The following is a 19,298-nucleotide window of genomic DNA, read 5'->3' as shown; positions in this document are numbered from 1 at the left end:
ATACACTATATAGTTTTATGCTTGTAGGACAATGGCATCCTTAGGAACTGTTGAAATTTGGGTTGATTTATTAGCTTTGCAGTGGAATCTCTTGTTCTGCAGTTGTTAGTATTAATATCTTAGTTCCGTGGTCTTTTTTGTCTTTGTATTGGTGTATTCATTGGCAAAGCAAGGGCTGTTAGGTGACTTTTACCCTGCAGTCTCTTGTCAGGTAGATTCCTTTGTTCTTGGTTATCTAGTAAAGTAGAACTGACATTTGTTAGGAAGAATTTGGGTTATGGTTGTGTGCTGTATTCTGGGGACGCAAAGAATAAAGTTGCTGCATTTCTTAAGAGCTCATATTTAATGCAGGCATTGTGTTCCTTAGGTGCATTTCTTTATTTCCCTAACTATTGTATTTTCAAGTTTGTCCTCATTTCCCCCACCTAGTGCCCTAACTTTGATTCTCAGTTATGCTCAGTATAGAAGTGAAACTCACGTACAATGGCAGAATGCCCAAGTGAGTTTTCCAGCATTTGACATCAAGTCAAAAGGTGATGTATTAAGTCCTGTGTTAGGGGTCCTCATGACTATACTGAATTTCAGTGACTTGTTGGGGACAATTTGTAGAACTCAACATATTGCCATACCTATGGCTAGGATTTATTACAGTGAGAAGATAGAAAGCAGAATCAACAAAGGGAAAGGTACAGGGGCAGTTTCTGGAGGAAACCAGGCACAAACTTCTAAGAATCCCCTTCCAGGAGAGTACTGGATGCACTTAATTATTCTAGTAGCAAGTTGTAGTAATACCTGACAAGGTCTGCCTGAGCCTAGGAGTCCAGGGTTTCTAACTGGAGGTCAGTCATGTAGGCACCTTGTGCTTAACCCATACCAAAATTCTAGACTCCCAGAAGGAAAGTAGCTATGTAGCATAAATTACGTTGTACAAAAGTTTAAGTGTAGTGAGTCTCTCTTGTCTTTTAGGGAAGATTTTCTTTCTGTTTAGTGACCTGTTTATCATTTAAGTTCCTCAGTGCTGGAAAAGAGCTAACCTTTTCATCAGGCCTCTCTAAGGATAGCTGCCTCTGGCCGCTATGCAAACTCTGCTGCACATTGACTACCCTAGCTCTTGGCTGTCGGTATGTCTCATTGCTATATAAATAGAGCTTGGGGGTATTTTGCTTTATTTATGAATTGATCATTGTTAAAACATAAACTTCATTTTTTTGCAAAGGTAATAGTAGCCCCAGTATTCAAAAATCGAATGCATGCATGGGAAGCTTCAGCACCCTCTGCTTCCTAGAAGGAAGTTTTTTCTTCCCAGATGTTACTAATTTTATTACTTGGTTACACATCTTCCCAGACATTTTTGTGTATCCAAGTAAATATGTATATATATACTTTTTTAGTTTCATTTCTCTTTTGATCAATTTTAGACACTTTATCTTTTATATCTTTCTTAGTGGTAAAGAAGGGCTTTGTTCTTCCCAGTGGCTGCAGAGTATTCCAGTTGATGCATGTATTGAAATCTCTTTAGTCTTTTTTTTTTTTTTAGGTTATTTATTTATTTATTTGACAGAGACACAACGAGAGAGGGAGCACAAGCAGAGGGAGTGGGAGAGGGAGAAGCAGGCTTCCCACCAAGCAGGGAGCCCGATAAGGGGTTCAATCCCAGAACCCTGGGATCATGACTTGAGCCGAAGGCTGATGCTTAATGACTGAGCCACCGAGGCGCTCCTCTTTAGTCTATTTTTGTTGGACCTGTGGTTGCTTCCTTTTTTTTTTTTTTTAATTTACATATTTTATTTATTTATTTTTTTAAGATTTATTTGAGAGAGCGTGCATGTGAGTGGGAGGAGGAGCAGAGGGGGAGAGAATCTCTCAAGGGCGGTGGGGGGGGCAGACTCCCTGCTGAGTACAGAGCCCACCCAGCATGGGGCTTGAGCACACAAACCTGAGTTCCTGACCTGAGCTGAAATAAAGAGTTGTAAGGTGACTGAGCCACCCAGCTGCGTCCCTCCTTTTTTTTTTTTTTTTTCCAAATTGTAAAGAATTTAAAAAAAAAATTGTTATTGCTTTGAATAAACTTTAATAGGTAAGATTTTGCTCTTATGTGATAAGTTTATGGGACTTAGTGGTTAAATTCCTAGAAGTACAATGCTAGGACAAAGGGTATGTGTATTTGTGATTCTTGTTTTAAGATTTGTTTATTTGTCAGCACTAGAGTACAGGCAGGGGGAGTGGCAGGCAGAGGGAGAAGCAGGCTCCCCATTGACCGAGGAGCCCAGTGGGGGACTTAGTCCCAGGACCCTGGGATCATAACCTGGCCTGAGCTGAAAGCAGAGGCTTAACCAACTGAGCCGCCTAGGCGTCCAATGTATTTGTAATTTTAACCACAGTTGTTTAACTGCCCTTTAAAGAATTCGTACTCACGCTTCTTCCTGCAGTGTATAAGAGGACTTGTTGGATAACAGCCTGATCAGCACAGCTTATTGGGGTGTTAGCTAATTTTCTAATAGGTGAATAATGCTGTGAAAGTGTATATCATTTTAATGTTTCATTCTTTAGGTGAAGTTGAAAACATTTTTAAATTTAAGAGCCCTTCTGCATTTCTTTCTTGTAAAACATTCCTATTTGCTCATTTTGAGTTTATGGGTCTACCTTTTGATTGGTGGTTCTTCATATATATTAGAGAGATTAGCTCTATCATTTTATGTTATGAGTTGCAAGTATTTATCCCATTTTTAAAAAATTTTTTATGAGTCAGATATATTAATCTTTATGAAAAACTGTTTATAGTTGACATACAGTGTAACATTAGTTTCAGGGTACATCCTAGTGATTTGACAAGTTTATACATTATGCTGTGTTCACCACAGTGTAGTTACCATCTGTCTTGTTACATTGCTGTTCAAATATATTAATCTTTTCTCCTCCTTTTCTTCTTCTGTATTTTGTGTTAAGTTTACGTTTACAGAATTTCTTCCTACTCTGATGGTAAAGACTCCCTTTCCTTCTGGTACTCATCTTTTTTTTAACTGTTAAATCTTTGATTTGAAATGTATTTTGGTATGAGGTGTGCAGTAGGGATGGTACCTAATTTTTCCTCTATGTGGTTATCCATTTGTTCCAATATGTGTGGAACAAATATTCTGACTTTTCCCTACTGGTTTGAAATACTTCCTTGATCACATAACGGAATAAATTGCTCTAGATATTTGAGGGCATTTCTAGATTTTACTGTGTTTTGGCAGGTGTATTTTAAATGAAGACTCCCTAATAAAAGAAACTTTCAAATCTTTTTGTAGGTTCCTTGTTTCTATACTGATGCAGAAAGACGATCAGTGATGGATGCAACACAAATTGCTGGCCTTAATTGCCTGCGATTAATGAATGAAACAACTGCAGGTAATGGACTATTAGCATTCTGTGACTTGGTGAATGTTGACGTTTCTGCCATCTTAAAAACCCTGAGGTTTCTTGTTCTTTATTTTGCTTGCAGCACTTACACTTATGTGCCATAGTATTTTTGGATACTGTGTCACACATGAAGAATTTATCTGACCAGTGCTTTTTCTTTATCCACATAGCACTTACTTTAGTACTTAATCACATCCTCCTTTGGAAAGTAACACAGTTATTGTGTGCTCACAGTGTGTCAGTTTATAGATCGGCCTTTTCTCCAGCTCTTTATAAACATTTGAAATCTTTTTAAAGATTTTATTTATTTATGTGTGAGAGAGAATGAGCATGAGAAGTGGGAGGGTCAGAGGGAGAAGCAAACTCCCTGCAGAGCAGGGAGCCCGATATGGGACTCAATCCTGGGACTCCAGGATCATGACCTGAGCCAAAGGCAGTCGCTTAACCAAAGGAGCCATCCAGGCGTCCCTCTCTAGCCCTTTATTTTTTATTTTTTTAAGATTTTATTTATTTGTTTGACAGAGAGAGAGATCACAAGTAGGCAGAGACGCAGGCAGAGAGAGAGAGAGAGAGGAGGAAGCAGGCTTCCTGCTGAGCAGAGAGCCCGATGTGGGACCCATCCCAGGACCCTGAGATCATGACCCCAGCCAAAGGCAGAGGCTTAACCCACTGAGCCACTCAGGCACCCTCCAGCCCTTTAATGGGCTGTAACTTGTAAAGCAACATCTCAGGGAGAGATATGTGGGAACGTTGAGATGGTGCAAGTGTGTAAGAAAGAAATCCTGGAAAATATGTTTGGAAAAGTAGGGGAAGTATTTGGGAAAAATTGCCAGGGTCATTGGAATGAGAAATTGGAAACGTTAAGAGGTCTCAGTGAATGTCAACATTTAATTCTTTGAAGTAACTGCTCCTCATGAATACATTATGCAAAGCATATGAAGAATTTGATTCTTTGTAAAACATAGCACATGATGCAGTCCTATTCATTGTATAAGTTTTTTTTTAACTTAAAGTGAATTTTTAATGTACTATTTAAATGATAATGTTACATTGTAATTTTTTTCTTATGTAGTTGCTCTTGCCTATGGAATCTATAAGCAAGATCTTCCTGCCCTAGAAGAGAAACCAAGAAATGTAGTTTTTGTAGACATGGGGCATTCTTCTTACCAAGTTTCTGTATGTGCGTTTAATAAAGGAAAACTTAAAGTAAGTATATTATTTCCGGAAAACTTTATTACAAGTGTATGGTAGTGAGGAATTTATGGGAGGTAGTTGAAAAAATAACTTAAAAAATTTTGTTTCATTAACGGAAACTTGGCATGAGCCATCTAAACTGGAACCAGGTATGTAGAAGTAGGGTAGAAGCTGTAATTTTCAAGAGTTGGTATGGTGTGAAGCAAAGAGCATAGAGCTTGAAGAAGAAGCTCTTGAGATTTCTGATTCTTATTTTTCTAATCTATGATTTTTGGAAAATAATGTTTACCCTGCAGGCTTATTAGAATTCTTTAACAGGTAGTCCCTTTGTTATTTTTTTTTTTATACTGAGGATTAAAGACAAAAGTATTATTTTCTTGATCTTAAGGTTTTGAGTGTTCTGGGAAAAGAGTGTGGGGACTAAAACTTGAATGCCCAAAAAGAAACCATCTGAGAGTGACATTCTAGATTTTTGGAAATCTTAGAGCTCTGGAGAAAACACTTTGACACAGAGAAGTCTAGCAGTGTTCAAGGCAAGGAAGGCCGAAGAGTTAACATGGTCACATTTGAATTTGCCAACTCCATAATGGGATATAAAATCAGTTCTTTTGCTGATTTTATCTAGAATTTGCTTAAGAACCAGTGAGTTTTTGCGTGTTTACTTCAGTTACTAGGGCTGGGGATCAAGGTTTCTTTGTGCCAAGGCCTCAGTTGCCTCTCCTTCAAATTTGGGGATTGGTAAGGAGGGTCTGTCTGTCTCACAATAAGTATTCGTTAGGTTTGGAGGCCATTTTGAGACCCTATTTATTACAATCCTTTTATTTTGAAAACTAGACTTGGTTTCACTTTATATCTGATTTATATTGTTTCTAGGATTTTTTTTCCTTCTTTTTCTTTTTCCAATAAAAAGAAAATGAATCTTTGAGATGTTGGAACTAACAGGTTCATGATTTTTTTTTTAAAGGTTTTATTTATTTATTTGACAGTGAGAGATCACAAGTAGGCAGAGAGGCAGGCAGAGAGAGAGGAGGAAGCAGGCTCCCTCCTGAGCAGAGAGCCCGATGCAGGGCCTGATCCCAGGACCCTGGGATCATGACCTGAGCGGAAAGCAGAGGCTTTAACCCACTGAGCCACCCAGGCACCCCAGGTTCATGATTTTTACAGATGTAAATACTTAAACATTTATCACTAATCACTTTATTTCTAAAGTGCATTGTATACTTTAACTTTTTTTTTTTTTTTTTTTGTTAAAGCTTCTATCTATTTGGGAGGGAGAGAGCATGCACAAGCAGGGGGAACTGGAGCCAGAGAGGGAGAAGCTCAACAGGGAGCCTCATGTGGGGCTCAATCCCAGAATCCTGGGATCACAGCTGGAGCCAAAGGCAGACACTTTGAGCTATCCAGCATCCCTCACCTTTTTAAATAGAAGCTATTGGCCATAATTAGCTTTGGCTTTGGGTCAGAATGATGTGTATTTGTGATTATTTGCCTTCCCCCACCCCCACCAAAATTGTCCTTTATTATCTCCTGTCATTTGTCAGTTTTGCAATTATAATTAAAATTTAATTCTAAAAATACTCACTATGAAAACACCCCAAACTTGAAGGACATTTTTGTGGTAAAGCATTCACAATGTTAGTACTATGAATAGGATGCTGTATTTCATTTTAGTCTTTTGAAGAAAACAAATTAGACTAATCAGTTCTGTGTCCTGTTTTTTTCTTTACTTAATATATTAAAATTTCCCCACGACATTTAACATCTTTGAAGAGATTTTTTATTTAATTTTTTCATAAGAATGTAATCATTTTATTTAACCTACCTTCTGTTATTGAATTGGATTAGATCTAGTTTGTGTCTGATCTGCTCAGGATATTTTGGGTAATGGATAATCAGAGCTAGTGAGACTTTTACAAGTTGCTGTGAATTAAGCTTCTAGTATGTTTCCTGGTAGTAAACTGCATCGAGGTAGGGCTTTGGTATTATTCATAGTTTTGTGACAGCAATAAGACCAGAGCTATGTAATGACATGTTAGTGCATTTGCCTTGGGTATTTAATTTTAGCTTATAATCAGATGGGTGTAGTAGTAAGGGCTTGGATTTTGAAATTGAGGGGATTGGGTTTTGAATTGCACTTCCGCCACTTACTAGCTTTGTGACCTGCAGATTATTTGATCTGTTTGGGCCTGTAGCATCATCTGTAAATTGGGGATTACATTGTCTCTTTTCAGAGTGATAAAATGACAGGTGGAACATTTCCTTGTTTGTGCCTACTCATAATTTATTAGTTAAATATGTTATGATAAAATTTTAAATTGGTTTATTTTTGAATTAATAATCATCTTTTTCCCTAAGGTTCTTGCCACTGCATTTGACACAACACTGGGAGGCAGAAAATTTGATGAGGTGTTAGTAAATCACTTCTGTGAAGAATTTGGGAAGAAATACAAGCTGGACATAAAGTCCAAAATTCGTGCATTATTACGACTGTCTCAAGAGTGTGAGAAACTCAAGAAATTGATGAGTGCAAATGCTTCAGACCTCCCTTTAAGCATCGAATGTTTTATGAATGATGTTGATGTATCTGGGACTATGAATAGGTAACTAGACCAGTATTTTGGTGTTAAACTGAACTGTGATTTTTCTGCACTTCTGTTAGCATTTATTTAGTTAAACATTGAAATGATCATGGTTGCTATAAGATAACTTCTATAGGTAAAAATTAGAGACCATTCAGGATCCTGCTTTTTTTTTTTTTTAATTTATTTTTATTTCTTTTCAGTATTCCAGAATTCATTGTTTATGCACCACACCCAGTGCTCCATGCAATATGTGCCCTCCTTATTACCCACCACCAGGCTTACCCAACCTCCATCCCCCTCCCCTCTAAAACCCTCAGTTTGTTTCTCAGAGTCCACAGTCTCTCATGGTTTGTCTCCCCCTCTGATTTCCCCCAACTCACTTCTCCTCTCTACCCCGGCCATGTCCTCCGTGTTATTCCTTAAGTTTCACAAATAAGTGAAACCATATCATAATTGACTCTCCCTGCTTCACTTATTTCACTTAGCATAATCTCTTCCAGTCCCATCCATGTTGATACAAAAGTTGGGTATTCAGGATCCTGCTTTTCACGTGAAGTTGGGTTTGATTATTCTAATAATGTGGACTAATCTTTTTGTTCTGATTATTCCAGTAAGTTGACAGGTACATGGATTACGTGTGAGTTAGTAGTTTTAAAAAAATCAAGGCGAGGTACTTTAATGCTGAATAGTATTGGATTTGATTCAGTTGTTGATCCAGAAATTGGTGTTCTTGGGTAGTTCAGGGTCACTTGTGGGCAATAGCTCTTTTTGTACAGTGCTGTAAGAATTCTGGGTAATTGACATTTCATCCTATCCTATCCTCAGAAACACCCAAAATGTTACTCTTGTCTCTTGGGTTGTTTGCATGATGAGAGTGGTAAGTTCTTTAGGATGTGAACTCTACTGGTAGAAATTTAGGCACATGCCCCTCTGCCTACTTGTGCTCTCTGTCTGTCAAATAAATAAATTAAAAAAAAAATTTAAGCACAATTGATGGCTTGCTTGGGGAAGTATGGCCTCAGTTACTCTCAAAAAATTGAGATGAAATTAGAATTATATTAATGTGCTTAGTAACCACATTTGTAGTCCCCTTTCCTCTCCACTTGAAAGTGAGGGTTTTCATTTTTTTTTTTTTTTAAGATTTTATTTATTTATTTGACAGAGATCACAAGCAGGCAGAGAGGCAGGCAGAGAGAGAGGGGGAAGCAGGCTCCCTGCTGAGCAGAGAGCCCGACTCGGGGCTCGATCCCAGGACCCTGAGATCACGACCTGAGCTGAAGGCAGAGGCTTAAACCACTGAGCCACCCAGGTGCTCCAAGGGTTTTCATTTTTATTAAGCAACAGTTGTGTGTGTATGTGTTAGGGAGACTAGGGTGTAGGGGAGTACCATTGTGTTTTTCAGAAATTGTTGGTAGAATGTTTTGTGATAATCAGAGCCAAGTAGGCATTTCTAAGTAGTTTATACTTTTTTAAAACTGGAAGCAACCTCTATGCTGTTACTTTTACCAGTTGTACTTTGTGTACATTGAGAGTAAAACTGTCATATCTTGTGCTCTAGTTTATAGTCTTCATATAGTCTGTAATGCTTACCAGCAGTCTTTTTTCTTTTTTAACTAATGGAACTGGATTATTTCTGACATTACTATTAATTTTTTTTGAGGTAAAGTTTACATTTTTTATTTTTATGATTGTTATTTTTGAGGATTTTTTTTTTACTTAGAGCATGAGCAAGGGAGAGGGAGAAGCAGGGACCTGAGCCCTCACATACCATTTTAAAGTGAAAAACTGGGATGCCTGGGTGGCTAAGTCGGTTAAGCATCTGTCTTCAGCTCAGGTTGTGATCCCAGGGTCCTCGGATCTAGTCCTGCATCGGGCTCCCTCCCTCTGCCTACTGCTCCCCCTGCTTGTGTGCCCGTTCTCTTGCTCTGTCTCTGACAAATAAATAAATTCTTAAAAAAAAAAAAACCGTGAAAAACTCTGGCATTAAAAAACAAACAAACCCCAAATTGACATTTTTAATACATTTATGTCGTTGTGCAGTGACCACCTCTATCTAGTGACAAAACGTTTTCATCACTCCAAAGTAAAACCTCATAACCATTAAGCAGTTCCCTTGCCTCTTGTACCTGGCAACCACTATTTTTTTTTTAATCTCTATGGATTTACCTATTCCAGATGTTTCATATAAATGGCATTATAACTGTGTTTTGCTTCATTTGTTTCTGACTCTTTCACGTAAACATTATGTTTCCTAGCTTCATTCACATTGTAGCATGTGTTAGTACTTTTTTGCTTTTTATGACAAATAATAATCTGTATGGAAAAACATCACTTTTTTTTTTTTTAAACTCTTGCATCAACTGATGGACCTTTGTGTTGTTTTTTACCTTTTGGCCTTGAGTAGTGCTTCTGTGACTAGTCATGAATAAGTATTTGTTTGACTCTTTTGTTTTCAGTTCTTTTTGAAATAAATGTAGGAGTGGAATTGCTGAGTCATACACTAATTCTGTGTTTAGTTTTTTAAGGAATTACCAATTTATTTTCCTCAGCATTTGGACCATTTTACATTCTGATCAACAGTGTATAAGGGTTTCAGTCTCACCACATCTTTCCTGAGGCTTGTTATTTACTACTGCTTTATGTTAATGTATTTTCATCATTTTGATTGTTGGAATGAGCAATAGATTTAAAAAAAAGGGCACATGTTAACTGTGTAAAGTTCTCACACGTTGATGACCATTTCCACATTTATACCTGGTTGGATAGAAATGACCTTAGCTCGTATTTTTCCCCTGATTATCTTGTTTATTTCTTTGAAGTTTTATTTATTTATTTATTTGTCAGAGAGAGAGAGAGAGAGAGAGAGAGAGAGAGAGAGCACGAGCAGGCAGAGTGGCAGGCAGAGGCAGAGAGAGAAGCAGGCTCCCTGCTGAGCAAGGAGCCTCATGTGGGACTCGATCCCAGAACCCTGGGACCAGGACCCTGGGACTATGCCCTAGCCAAAGGCAGCAGCTTAATTGATTGAGCCACGCAGGCGTCCCTAAAGATTTTTTTAAAGTAAACTCTGTACCCACTGTGATTCCCAAACTTACAACCCTGGGATCAAGAGTCACATGCTTCCCTGTCTGAGCCAGCCAGATGCCCCTTTACTTGATTATCTTAAATGGAGTAATAATATTCTTTTGGCATATAGCATTCCTGTTTAATTGTGACAGTGTACTTTTCAGTTATTTGTTATTTGTTCTTTTTGCTAGGTGCCCCCATTTTTTTTTTTCTTTTTTCTTTTCTGGAAAGTCTAGTTTACCAGGATAAATTGGGTTTTGCTGCTGGTTGTTACTGATCTTTTTTCCCCAGGTATGCAGTGTGTGTTTTCAGTATGTAGTTTCGCAGCCATTTAAAAACCAAGGAAGTTTTCTTGAATTACATTATTCAGTATTTGTTCTGTTCTTGTACTTTGATTTTATTCTTTCAACGCTCTTACGTAAGTATGTTGGATCTTTTTTGCTTGTGGTCTGTATTTGTCATTCTCTTTCCATTCATCCCTTTATGCCACTATTTGGGCTATTTGTCCTTGTGTTATTTCTAGGTTATTTTTTATGTCTGACATTTGTTCTTTTATTTCTAATTCTTAGTTTTTTAATTCTTTTAGCTCTTTCAATTTCTTTATCATTTTTTTGTTGAGATGCAATTCATATACCATAAAACATGTAAAACTTCAAGAATTCAGTGCTTTCAGTATACTCACAGGGTTATACAACAAGGACCATGATCTAATTTTGGTATGTGTTCATCAGGCCAAAGAGAAACCTTGTATATCCATTAGCAGTCATCTCCATTCCTCCCACACTAACCATAAGGATTTACTAATCTTCCTGTCTCAGTGGATTTGCATAGTCAGTCTCATTTTTTTGTATTTTATTTTATTTTATTTATTTAAGATTTTATTTTGGGAGATAGAGAGGACAGGTTAGGGGAGGGACAAAGGAAGAGGGAGAAGCAGATTCCCTGCTGAGAAGGAAGCCCAGTGTGGGGTTCCATCCCAGGACCCTAGGGGTCATGACTAGAGTCCTTAGGCAGATGCTTAACTAACTGAGCCACCCAGGCACCTGTGGTTCTTTTGTTTTGTTTTTTAAAGTAAACTACCCCCCCAAAATGGGGCTTAACCTTATGACCTCAAGAACAAGAGTCATATGCTCTACTGACTGAGTCAGCTAGTCACCTGTCTAGTCTCATTTTTATGTAAAATCTATAATACTGCTGAACCATTTTTTAAAATTAATTAATTTATTTTAATAAACATATAATGTATTTTTATCCTCAGGGGTACAGGTCTGTGAATCGCCAGGTTTACACATTTCACAGCACTCATCATAGCCCATACCCTCCCCAATGTCCATATCCCCACCACCCTCTCCCGTCCCCCCTCCCCCCAGCAACCCTCAGTCTGTTTTTTGAGATTAAGTCTTTTATGGTTTGTCTTGCTGAACCATTTTTAAAAAAAGTTTTACTTATGAGAGGGAGTGTGTCAGAGAGAGTGTCAGTGTGGAGAGAGGCAGAGGGAGGAGGAGAGAATCTTCAGGCAGACTGCTTACAGAGTGTGGAGCTGATGCGGGTCTTGATCTCATGACCCTGAGATCATGACCTGAGCTAAAACTAAGAGTCAGACGGTCAACTGACTGAGCCACCTACACAGCCCCAACCGCCTTATGTTTTTTATTATTCCTGAAATTTTAGACTGGAAGTGTGATTTAAGAGTTTTTCCGAATTCACTACTCCATAGTGCCCTGTTTTGTTTTTACGAAATGTTTTTAAAATGTCTTCTTAACCTTATGTTTTTCTTTATTCTGTCTTCTTTTGTCTCCAGTGTTCTCTTTGCTTCAGATTTTATCAGTAGTTCTTCCTCACTGTGGCCTTTTTTCTTGAAAGAAACTTTTTTTTTTTTTTTGAAGATTTTATTTCTTTGACACAGAGAGATGGGGAGAGAGGGCATACAAGCAGGGGGAGTGGGAGAGGGAGAAGCAGGCTTCCCGCTGAGCGGGGAGCCTGATGCCCCTGGGATTGTGACCTGAGTTGAAGCCAAATGCTTAACGACTGAGCCACCCAGACACCCCTGAAGGATTTAATTTGGTTACTGTAGAGCATTTATTGGTTCCTATTCCGCATGGTTCTTAATGTACTGCATTGAGGACCTTTTTTTTTTTTAAAGATTTTATTTATTTATTTGTCAGAGAGAGAGAGAGAGAGGGAGAGTGAGCGAGCACAGGCAGAGGCAGAGGGAGAAGCAGGCTCCCTGCCAAGCAAGGAGCCCGATGTGGGACTTGATCCCAGGACGCTGGGATCATGATCTGAGCCGAAGGCAGCTGCTTAACCAACTGAGCCACCCAGGCGTCCCGAGGACCTTTTTTATATTCTCTTGTTCTGGAGTATGCCAACCCCTCCTTGACTTCACCTCTTTTCAAATTGGCCTTCTGACTTTTGGTTTATTTTTTCAGGTCCATTATATTTTCAGGTCCATTAAATGTCCTGTTGTTTTCCTCTTGCTTCCTTTTGCATAGATACTGATACTTGGAATTATATAATTATTGATGGTTTTTCTTTACCCATTTGTATTTTGGGGTTTGTGGTGAGTACTGTGTTACCTGTTTTTGTTGTGTTGATGGGGTTTTGGTTTTGCTATTCTAGTTGCTGTGTATTTGACAGGACATGAAGAGATTAAAAAGCTGTACTGTTTGTATCTAGAATACACAGAGGTGATTACAAGTGAAAATAAAATGACAGTCCAATTAAAAAATGGGCAAAGGACCTGAATAAATCTTCTCCAAAGTACATACAGAAATGGCCAGTTAAGGGTATGAGAAAGATGGTCAACATCATTAGCCCGTTGGGGAAATGCAAATCAAAACCACAGTGGGACAACAGTTCACACCCACCAAGATTGCTGTTACCAAAAGCCTTGAAGAGGCTGCTGGTGGCGGTCAAAATGGTGCAGCCATTTTGAAAACAGTTTAGCAGTCGCTTAAAATAGGTTAGACGTAGAGTTACCATATAATTCAGCAGTTCCATTCCTTGGTATACATTCAGAGTAATAAAACCCGTGCACACAAAAATTTCACGCATGAATGGTCATAGCAGCACTACTCCTAATAGCCAGAAAATGGAAGCAGTACAATGGAATGTTGTTTGGCAATTTAAAAAATGCGATCCATAACATGGATGAACCTTGACAACTTTATGTCAGGTGAAAGAAGCCAGTTGGAAGGGACTGTATTTTTTATCATTCTGCTACATGGACTGTCCAGCATGAGTGGGTGCCTAGGGCTGAGGGGTAGGTGAGGGGGTCTGGGGAATAATGGTTAATGGTGACGGAAGTGTTATAAAATTGTGATGATGCTTGCACAGCTCTGAATATACTAAAAGCCATATAATTATACATTTTAAATAGTTGAATTTTATGGTTGTGGGAATTTTCCAAACAAATTTTATTTTTTTTAAATTTTATTTATTTATTTTTTAAAGATTTCTGTTTATTCATGGACAGAGAGAGATCACAAGTAGGCAGAGAAGCAGGCAGAGAGAGAGAAGGGCAGGGGCGGGGGAAGCAGGCTCCCTGCTGAGCAGAGAGCCCGATGCGGGACTCGATCCCAGGACCCTGAGATCACGACCCGAGCTGAAGGCAGAGGCCTAACCCACTGAGCCACCCGGGCGTCCCTCCAAACAAATTTTAAAAAAGAAACAAAAATGCTCTACTACTGCTTTTGCCATCTTTTAAGACTCCTCTCTGCAGGATTCTTTGCATTTTTTTATGATGGAGATTTTTAAACATGCAACAAAACAAAGACTTTTTTTTTTTTAAGATTTTATTTATTTATTTGACAGATCACAAGTAGGCAGAGAGGCAGGCAGAGAGAGAGGGGGAAGCAGGCTCCCTGCTGAGTAGAGAGCCCGATGCGGGGCTCGATCCCAGGACCCTGAGATCATGACCTAAGGCAGAGGCTTTAACCCACTGAGCCACCCAGGTGCCCCCAAAACAAAGACTTTTATAGTGAACATCCCTATCCTGCCTTTTGGTTTCTTCTACTTAAAATATTAACTGTACCTATTTATCTATCCATCTTTCTATCTATCCACCAGTTTTACTTTTTGATGCACCTCAAACTAAATTGCAGACGTCTATCTGTATACTTTTCCCTATGTACTAAAGTATGTATATTAATCAGAATTCACTGTTTTATAGTTCTTGTTTTATTTTTATATAATGACATACTCAAATTTGAAATGTTCTTTTGCTGAGTTTTGACAATGGACCAGTACCCTTCTCAGGAGACAGTCCATCATCTCCAGAAATGTTTCCCCAGGCCTTCATCTCCAGGGACAGCTGCCGATGGGACTTTTCATTTTAAGGGGTCGGAGATGAAAATTGCCTGTTCAAGGACTTCTTAGAAATGCACCATCCAGTGTGTAGTCTTGTGTAAGGCTTGGTTTGCTTAGCATAACATTTGAGATTCATTGAATAGTTGTATCTGTCATTTGTTCCTTCTTGTGTATTGCTGACTAGTGTGCCATTGAGGATTGATTTTCTCCTCTTGATGGACACTAGCTTTTTCCAGTTTTTTTGTTATTAGGGAAAAAACTCATTTTAAACTCTAATCAACATGTAAGAGTTTTAGTTTTACATCTTCACCAGTATTGCTATAGGTGGTCTTAAATTCTTACCATTCTTTTTTTTTTTTTTTTTTTTTAAAGATTTTATTTACTTACTTGGCAGACAGAGATCACAGGTAGGCAGAGAGGCAGACAGAGAGGGGGGGAAGCAGGCTTCCTGCTGAGCAGAAAGCCTGATGCTGGCTGGATCCCAGGAACCTGAGATCATGACCTGAGCTGAAGGCAGAGGCTTCACTGAGCCACCTAGGCGCCCGAAATTTTTGCCACTCGTGTGTAAATTTATTTTGTACCTCAGAGATAGAATTCATAAAAATTATACTTCTAAAGTGTCTGATCAGTGGTTTTTAGTATAGTCACAAAATTGGGCAACCATCCCCACAACCCAATTATAGAATATTTTCATCATCATAAAAAAAAAACCCTGAATGAGTTATTGAGGTATAAAAAGACTTGGAGGAACCCTAAATGCATAATTAATTGAAGCAGAAGAAGCCAGTTTGAAAAGATTATATACTATTTGATTTCACCTGTATGATCTTCTGGAAAAGGCAGAACTATGGAGGCTGTGAAACATCAGTGGTCTGCAGGGGTTCAGGGAAGTGAGGGATGAATAGGTGGAGCACAGGATTTTAGGGCAGTGAAACTATTCCATGTAATACTATCAAGCTGGATACTTATCATTATACATGTGTCAAAACCTATAGAGCACTAATTTATACTGTCATGGGTTAGTATTGGCTCATCACTTGTTAGATAGAAATGTGATCACAGCCATGTAAGATGTTAGTAGGGGAACTGGGGCAAGGGGATGAGTGAAGGGTATGGTATGTGAGAATTCTCTGTACTTTCTGTTTATTTCTCTCTAAACCTAAAACTGATCTTAAAAAAAAATAAAAGTGTGTTAAAAAAAAAAAGGAAAAAAGAAATTGTACCCATCAGCGTCTTTCATCATCTGTTCTTCTTCCAGCCCTAGGAACCATTAATCTACTTCCTGTTTGGGGATTTACCTATTCTGAACATTTCATATAAATGGAGTCATACGATATGTATTCTTTTTGATTGGCTTCTTTCACCTTGCATAATTTTTTGAAGGTTTATCCATGTTTTAACAACTATGAGCCTCTTACTGTATTCCTTTTTATTCCTGAGTGTTACTTTATGGAAATTAGTTCTTTTTCCACTTTTTTGGCTGTTGTGAGTAATGCTGCTGTGTGAAGAACATTTATGTCCAAGTTTTTGTGTGGATACATATTTTCAGTTCTTTTGGTTATATACCTAGAGTGAAATTGCTGGGTCATATGGTAATACTGTGTTTAACATTTCGAAGAACTGCCAAATTCTTTTCCAAAATGGCCACACCATTTTATATTCTTACCAGGAACATATGAGGGATTCATGTTCTCCGCATTCTTGCCAATACTTGTTATTACCTGCCTTTTTGATTATAGCCATTTATTCCCCCACATAAGAGTGGAATGTGATTTCAAACCTCTTGTCCTTTTTTCATAGGGGCAAATTTCTGGAGATGTGCGAAGATCTCTTAGCTAGAGTGGAGCCACCACTTCGTAGTGTTTTGGAACAAGCCAGTAAGTATTACTGTGACTCAATTGTTTGTATAATCATGGCTCTTTGGAAAATGTTACTTTTTTTTTTTTTTTAAGTTACACAGATTTTCCTTTTATAGATCACTTACTTCATTGCTGTATTAAGCTTCTTTCTATGTCTATCTTTCCTCTGGATCACACCGCCCCCCACCCCGCTCCCACCTCTTTTGATAATGGTGTCCCGGGAAATCTAATAGTTTTCTCAAGAAAGCTAATTCAGGGGCACCTGGGTGGCTCAGTGGGTTAAAGCCTCTGCCTTTGGCTCAGGTCATGGTCCCAGGGTTCTGGGATCAAGCCCCACATCCGGCTCTCTGCTCTGCGGGGAGCCTGCGCCGGCCCCCCCCCCCCCCGTCTGCCTCTCTGCCTACTTGTGATCTCTGTCAAATAAATAAATAAAATCTTAAAAAATAAAATAAGATCTTCATCCATTAAAAAAAAAAGCTAATTCAGATTCAAATGGATATAAACATCGCATTTATTTTATAGTGGTAAAAATCGTCTTTTGCATTGCTGCTTGTGGTAGTTGTACAGGGTTTTCTGTCTGAATCTTTTGCTGACTGAGAAATACAGCCCAAGAGAGGATGTCACCACATCGTTATTTTAAAAGGATGCTTTAGTTTTATCTCTAGCTAAAAGTAGATGTTTGATTTAGTAATATATCACTAATTTTCCTAAAACCTTCAGCATACTTTTACTTGGAATCCACTGTTGTGTTGGTTGCTAAGTATTTCAGTGTTGACATGTACTGTCGTCTTGACAAAGGTCAGTTCTTAAATCAGAGTGATTATGTTAAACTGGCATTTTCTTTCCATACTGGGATAGCCCATTTCTTTAAAGAGCCCTTCAACATATCGTCACTATTTGTTACATAAAATGTGACTAGGAAATCAGGCGGTGTTGGGAATATTCTATGAGTGACTGAAGAGCTTTGGTGTGCACCTTCTTTACTACTTTTAGGTAGAGGCTGTACCTGTGTTAATAATCTACTGTGCCTGTGCTCTGGATGAAGTGCTCATGTGGCTAGGTGTGCGTCGAATAGTTCTTTCTTTCTTTGTTTCCTTTTCTTCCTTTCTTTTTTCATTCCTTCCTCCTTCCTTTCTTTCTTGCCATGTCAGAGTTAACTCAGTATTTCAAGGCCCTCTTACTTTCCCTGTGGCTAGCTTAACTATTGATGTTTTAACAATTTTTTTGCATGGGACTGTTTCAGAGATTCGGGGTCTCTGTGCTGTAGGGCATTTAGTATTCATGCCTGTGTCCTCTTAAGTTCACGAGAAGTTCCAGTATTGTACCACACTGCCCCTGTTCCTTGGTGTATCAGAACATACGTATTTTCAGGGGCACCTGGGTGGCTCAGTTGGTTAGGCAACTGCCTTCGGCTCAGGTCATGATCCCGGAGTACCAGGATCGAGTCCCGCATCGGGCTCCCGGCTCCACAGGGAGTCTGCTTCTCTCTCATGCTCTCTTTCACTGTCTCTCTCTCACATAAAAAAAAAAATACGTATTTTCAGATGCTAAAGCTGTGTGTGTCTGTATGTCTGTGTGTATGTGTATGGTGGTGATGAGAGGGCGAAGGAATGGCTGGGTTTTGTTACGGATCTGTAAGTTATTTTGTTGTGTTAAGATGTTACATTGGTCTTTTATTTTGTTGTAAAATACTAATTTAAAAGTTGTTTTCATCTCAATGTCTATTCTAATAATTTAAAAATAGAGTTAAAGAAAGAAGATATTTATGCAGTGGAGATAGTTGGTGGCGCGACACGAATCCCTGCAGTAAAAGAGAAGATCAGCAAATTTTTTGGTAAAGAACTTAGTACGACACTAAATGCTGATGAAGCTGTCACTCGAGGCTGTGCATTGCAGGTGAGCTTTCTCTCATAGGGAGCCATCCATTTATAGGTCATTGTGCCTAGACAGCATTGCTTTTCTGTATCCAGCTAGTAATATGAGGTTAGCTTATTAGCATGATCTCTAGGTGTAAGTTTCTGAAATTTTAGTTTTATAATGCATATCAAAGGTGGTGTTAAATGGAATTGTACTCTATAACATGCAGTAAGCTCAATTAATTTACTAGAAACATAGGTAAGCCTGAAATATTACTAGAATTTGGCACATTATCTATTGTTTATATGTGAAGTAGCATCATACATCAGTTAAGTAAAGGTTTGGGTTAATGGAAAAATGGTAAGTAATGGCTAGAAGAATTAATTTGACAAATGATAGAAGTTTTTAAAGCCACTTACACATCATTAAATTATTAATGTGAACACCTAAAAACCATTGATGGTGGTTTTTTGAAGTCATTTATTTATAGGCCTCATCATAACATAATGTCTGTGCTTGTCATATGGAATTTTTAAAAATTATTATTCTAGTGTGCAATCTTATCGCCTGCTTTCAAAGTCAGAGAATTTTCTATAACTGATGTAGTACCGTATCCAATATCTCTGAGGTGGAATTCTCCAGCTGAAGAAGGGTCAAGGTAATAACATTTATTAATTATTTTTATACTTAAAGTTAACTTAGTGTTAAGTATGAGTGAAATATTGCCTTCCATTTAAACTTTTGCAGATTTGTAGCATTTCATTACAGTGCATGAAGCAAAAGCGATGCCTTAGTCTTGAGAATAAATTTTGTGTCCTTACTTAGTTTATTATAATTGATCCTGCTGAAGTAATTAGTGCCTTTTACGTACTTACTGCAGTATATTTATATTCCTTTTCTTAAAACTGATTTCATATATATCTATGGATATATATGTAAGTCCCCTCATCCCCCCTTTTGGAACCTTTTATATCCCGGAAATGACAGATGAGAGAGCATGAGTCATGCAATAATTACAGATGTAGAGTAAATT

At 38.3% G+C, this 19,298-nt stretch overlaps 1 protein-coding gene across 1 annotated transcript in view; it reads left to right on the top strand.

Moving 5' to 3' along the window:
• The window catches only part of HSPA4 (heat shock protein family A (Hsp70) member 4), a 48,233-nt gene that overhangs the window by 15,562 nt on the left and 13,373 nt on the right, over positions 1–19,298 (top strand). Inside the window, exons 5-10 of the mRNA XM_080803365.1 lie at positions 3,291–3,390; positions 4,475–4,608; positions 6,952–7,196; positions 16,350–16,426; positions 18,153–18,304; positions 18,817–18,923. Of these exons, the coding sequence (XP_080659491.1) occupies positions 3,291–3,390; positions 4,475–4,608; positions 6,952–7,196; positions 16,350–16,426; positions 18,153–18,304; positions 18,817–18,923 (815 nt within the window). The remainder of the gene's footprint in view (positions 1–3,290; positions 3,391–4,474; positions 4,609–6,951; positions 7,197–16,349; positions 16,427–18,152; positions 18,305–18,816; positions 18,924–19,298) is intronic.

Source organism: Martes martes, assembly GCF_963455335.1.
Source record: "Martes martes genome assembly, chromosome: 5".
Classification (NCBI taxonomy): Eukaryota; Metazoa; Chordata; class Mammalia; order Carnivora; family Mustelidae; genus Martes; species Martes martes.
Note: the sequence above shows the minus strand (reverse complement) of the source record. Positions and strands in the feature narration are given on the sequence as shown.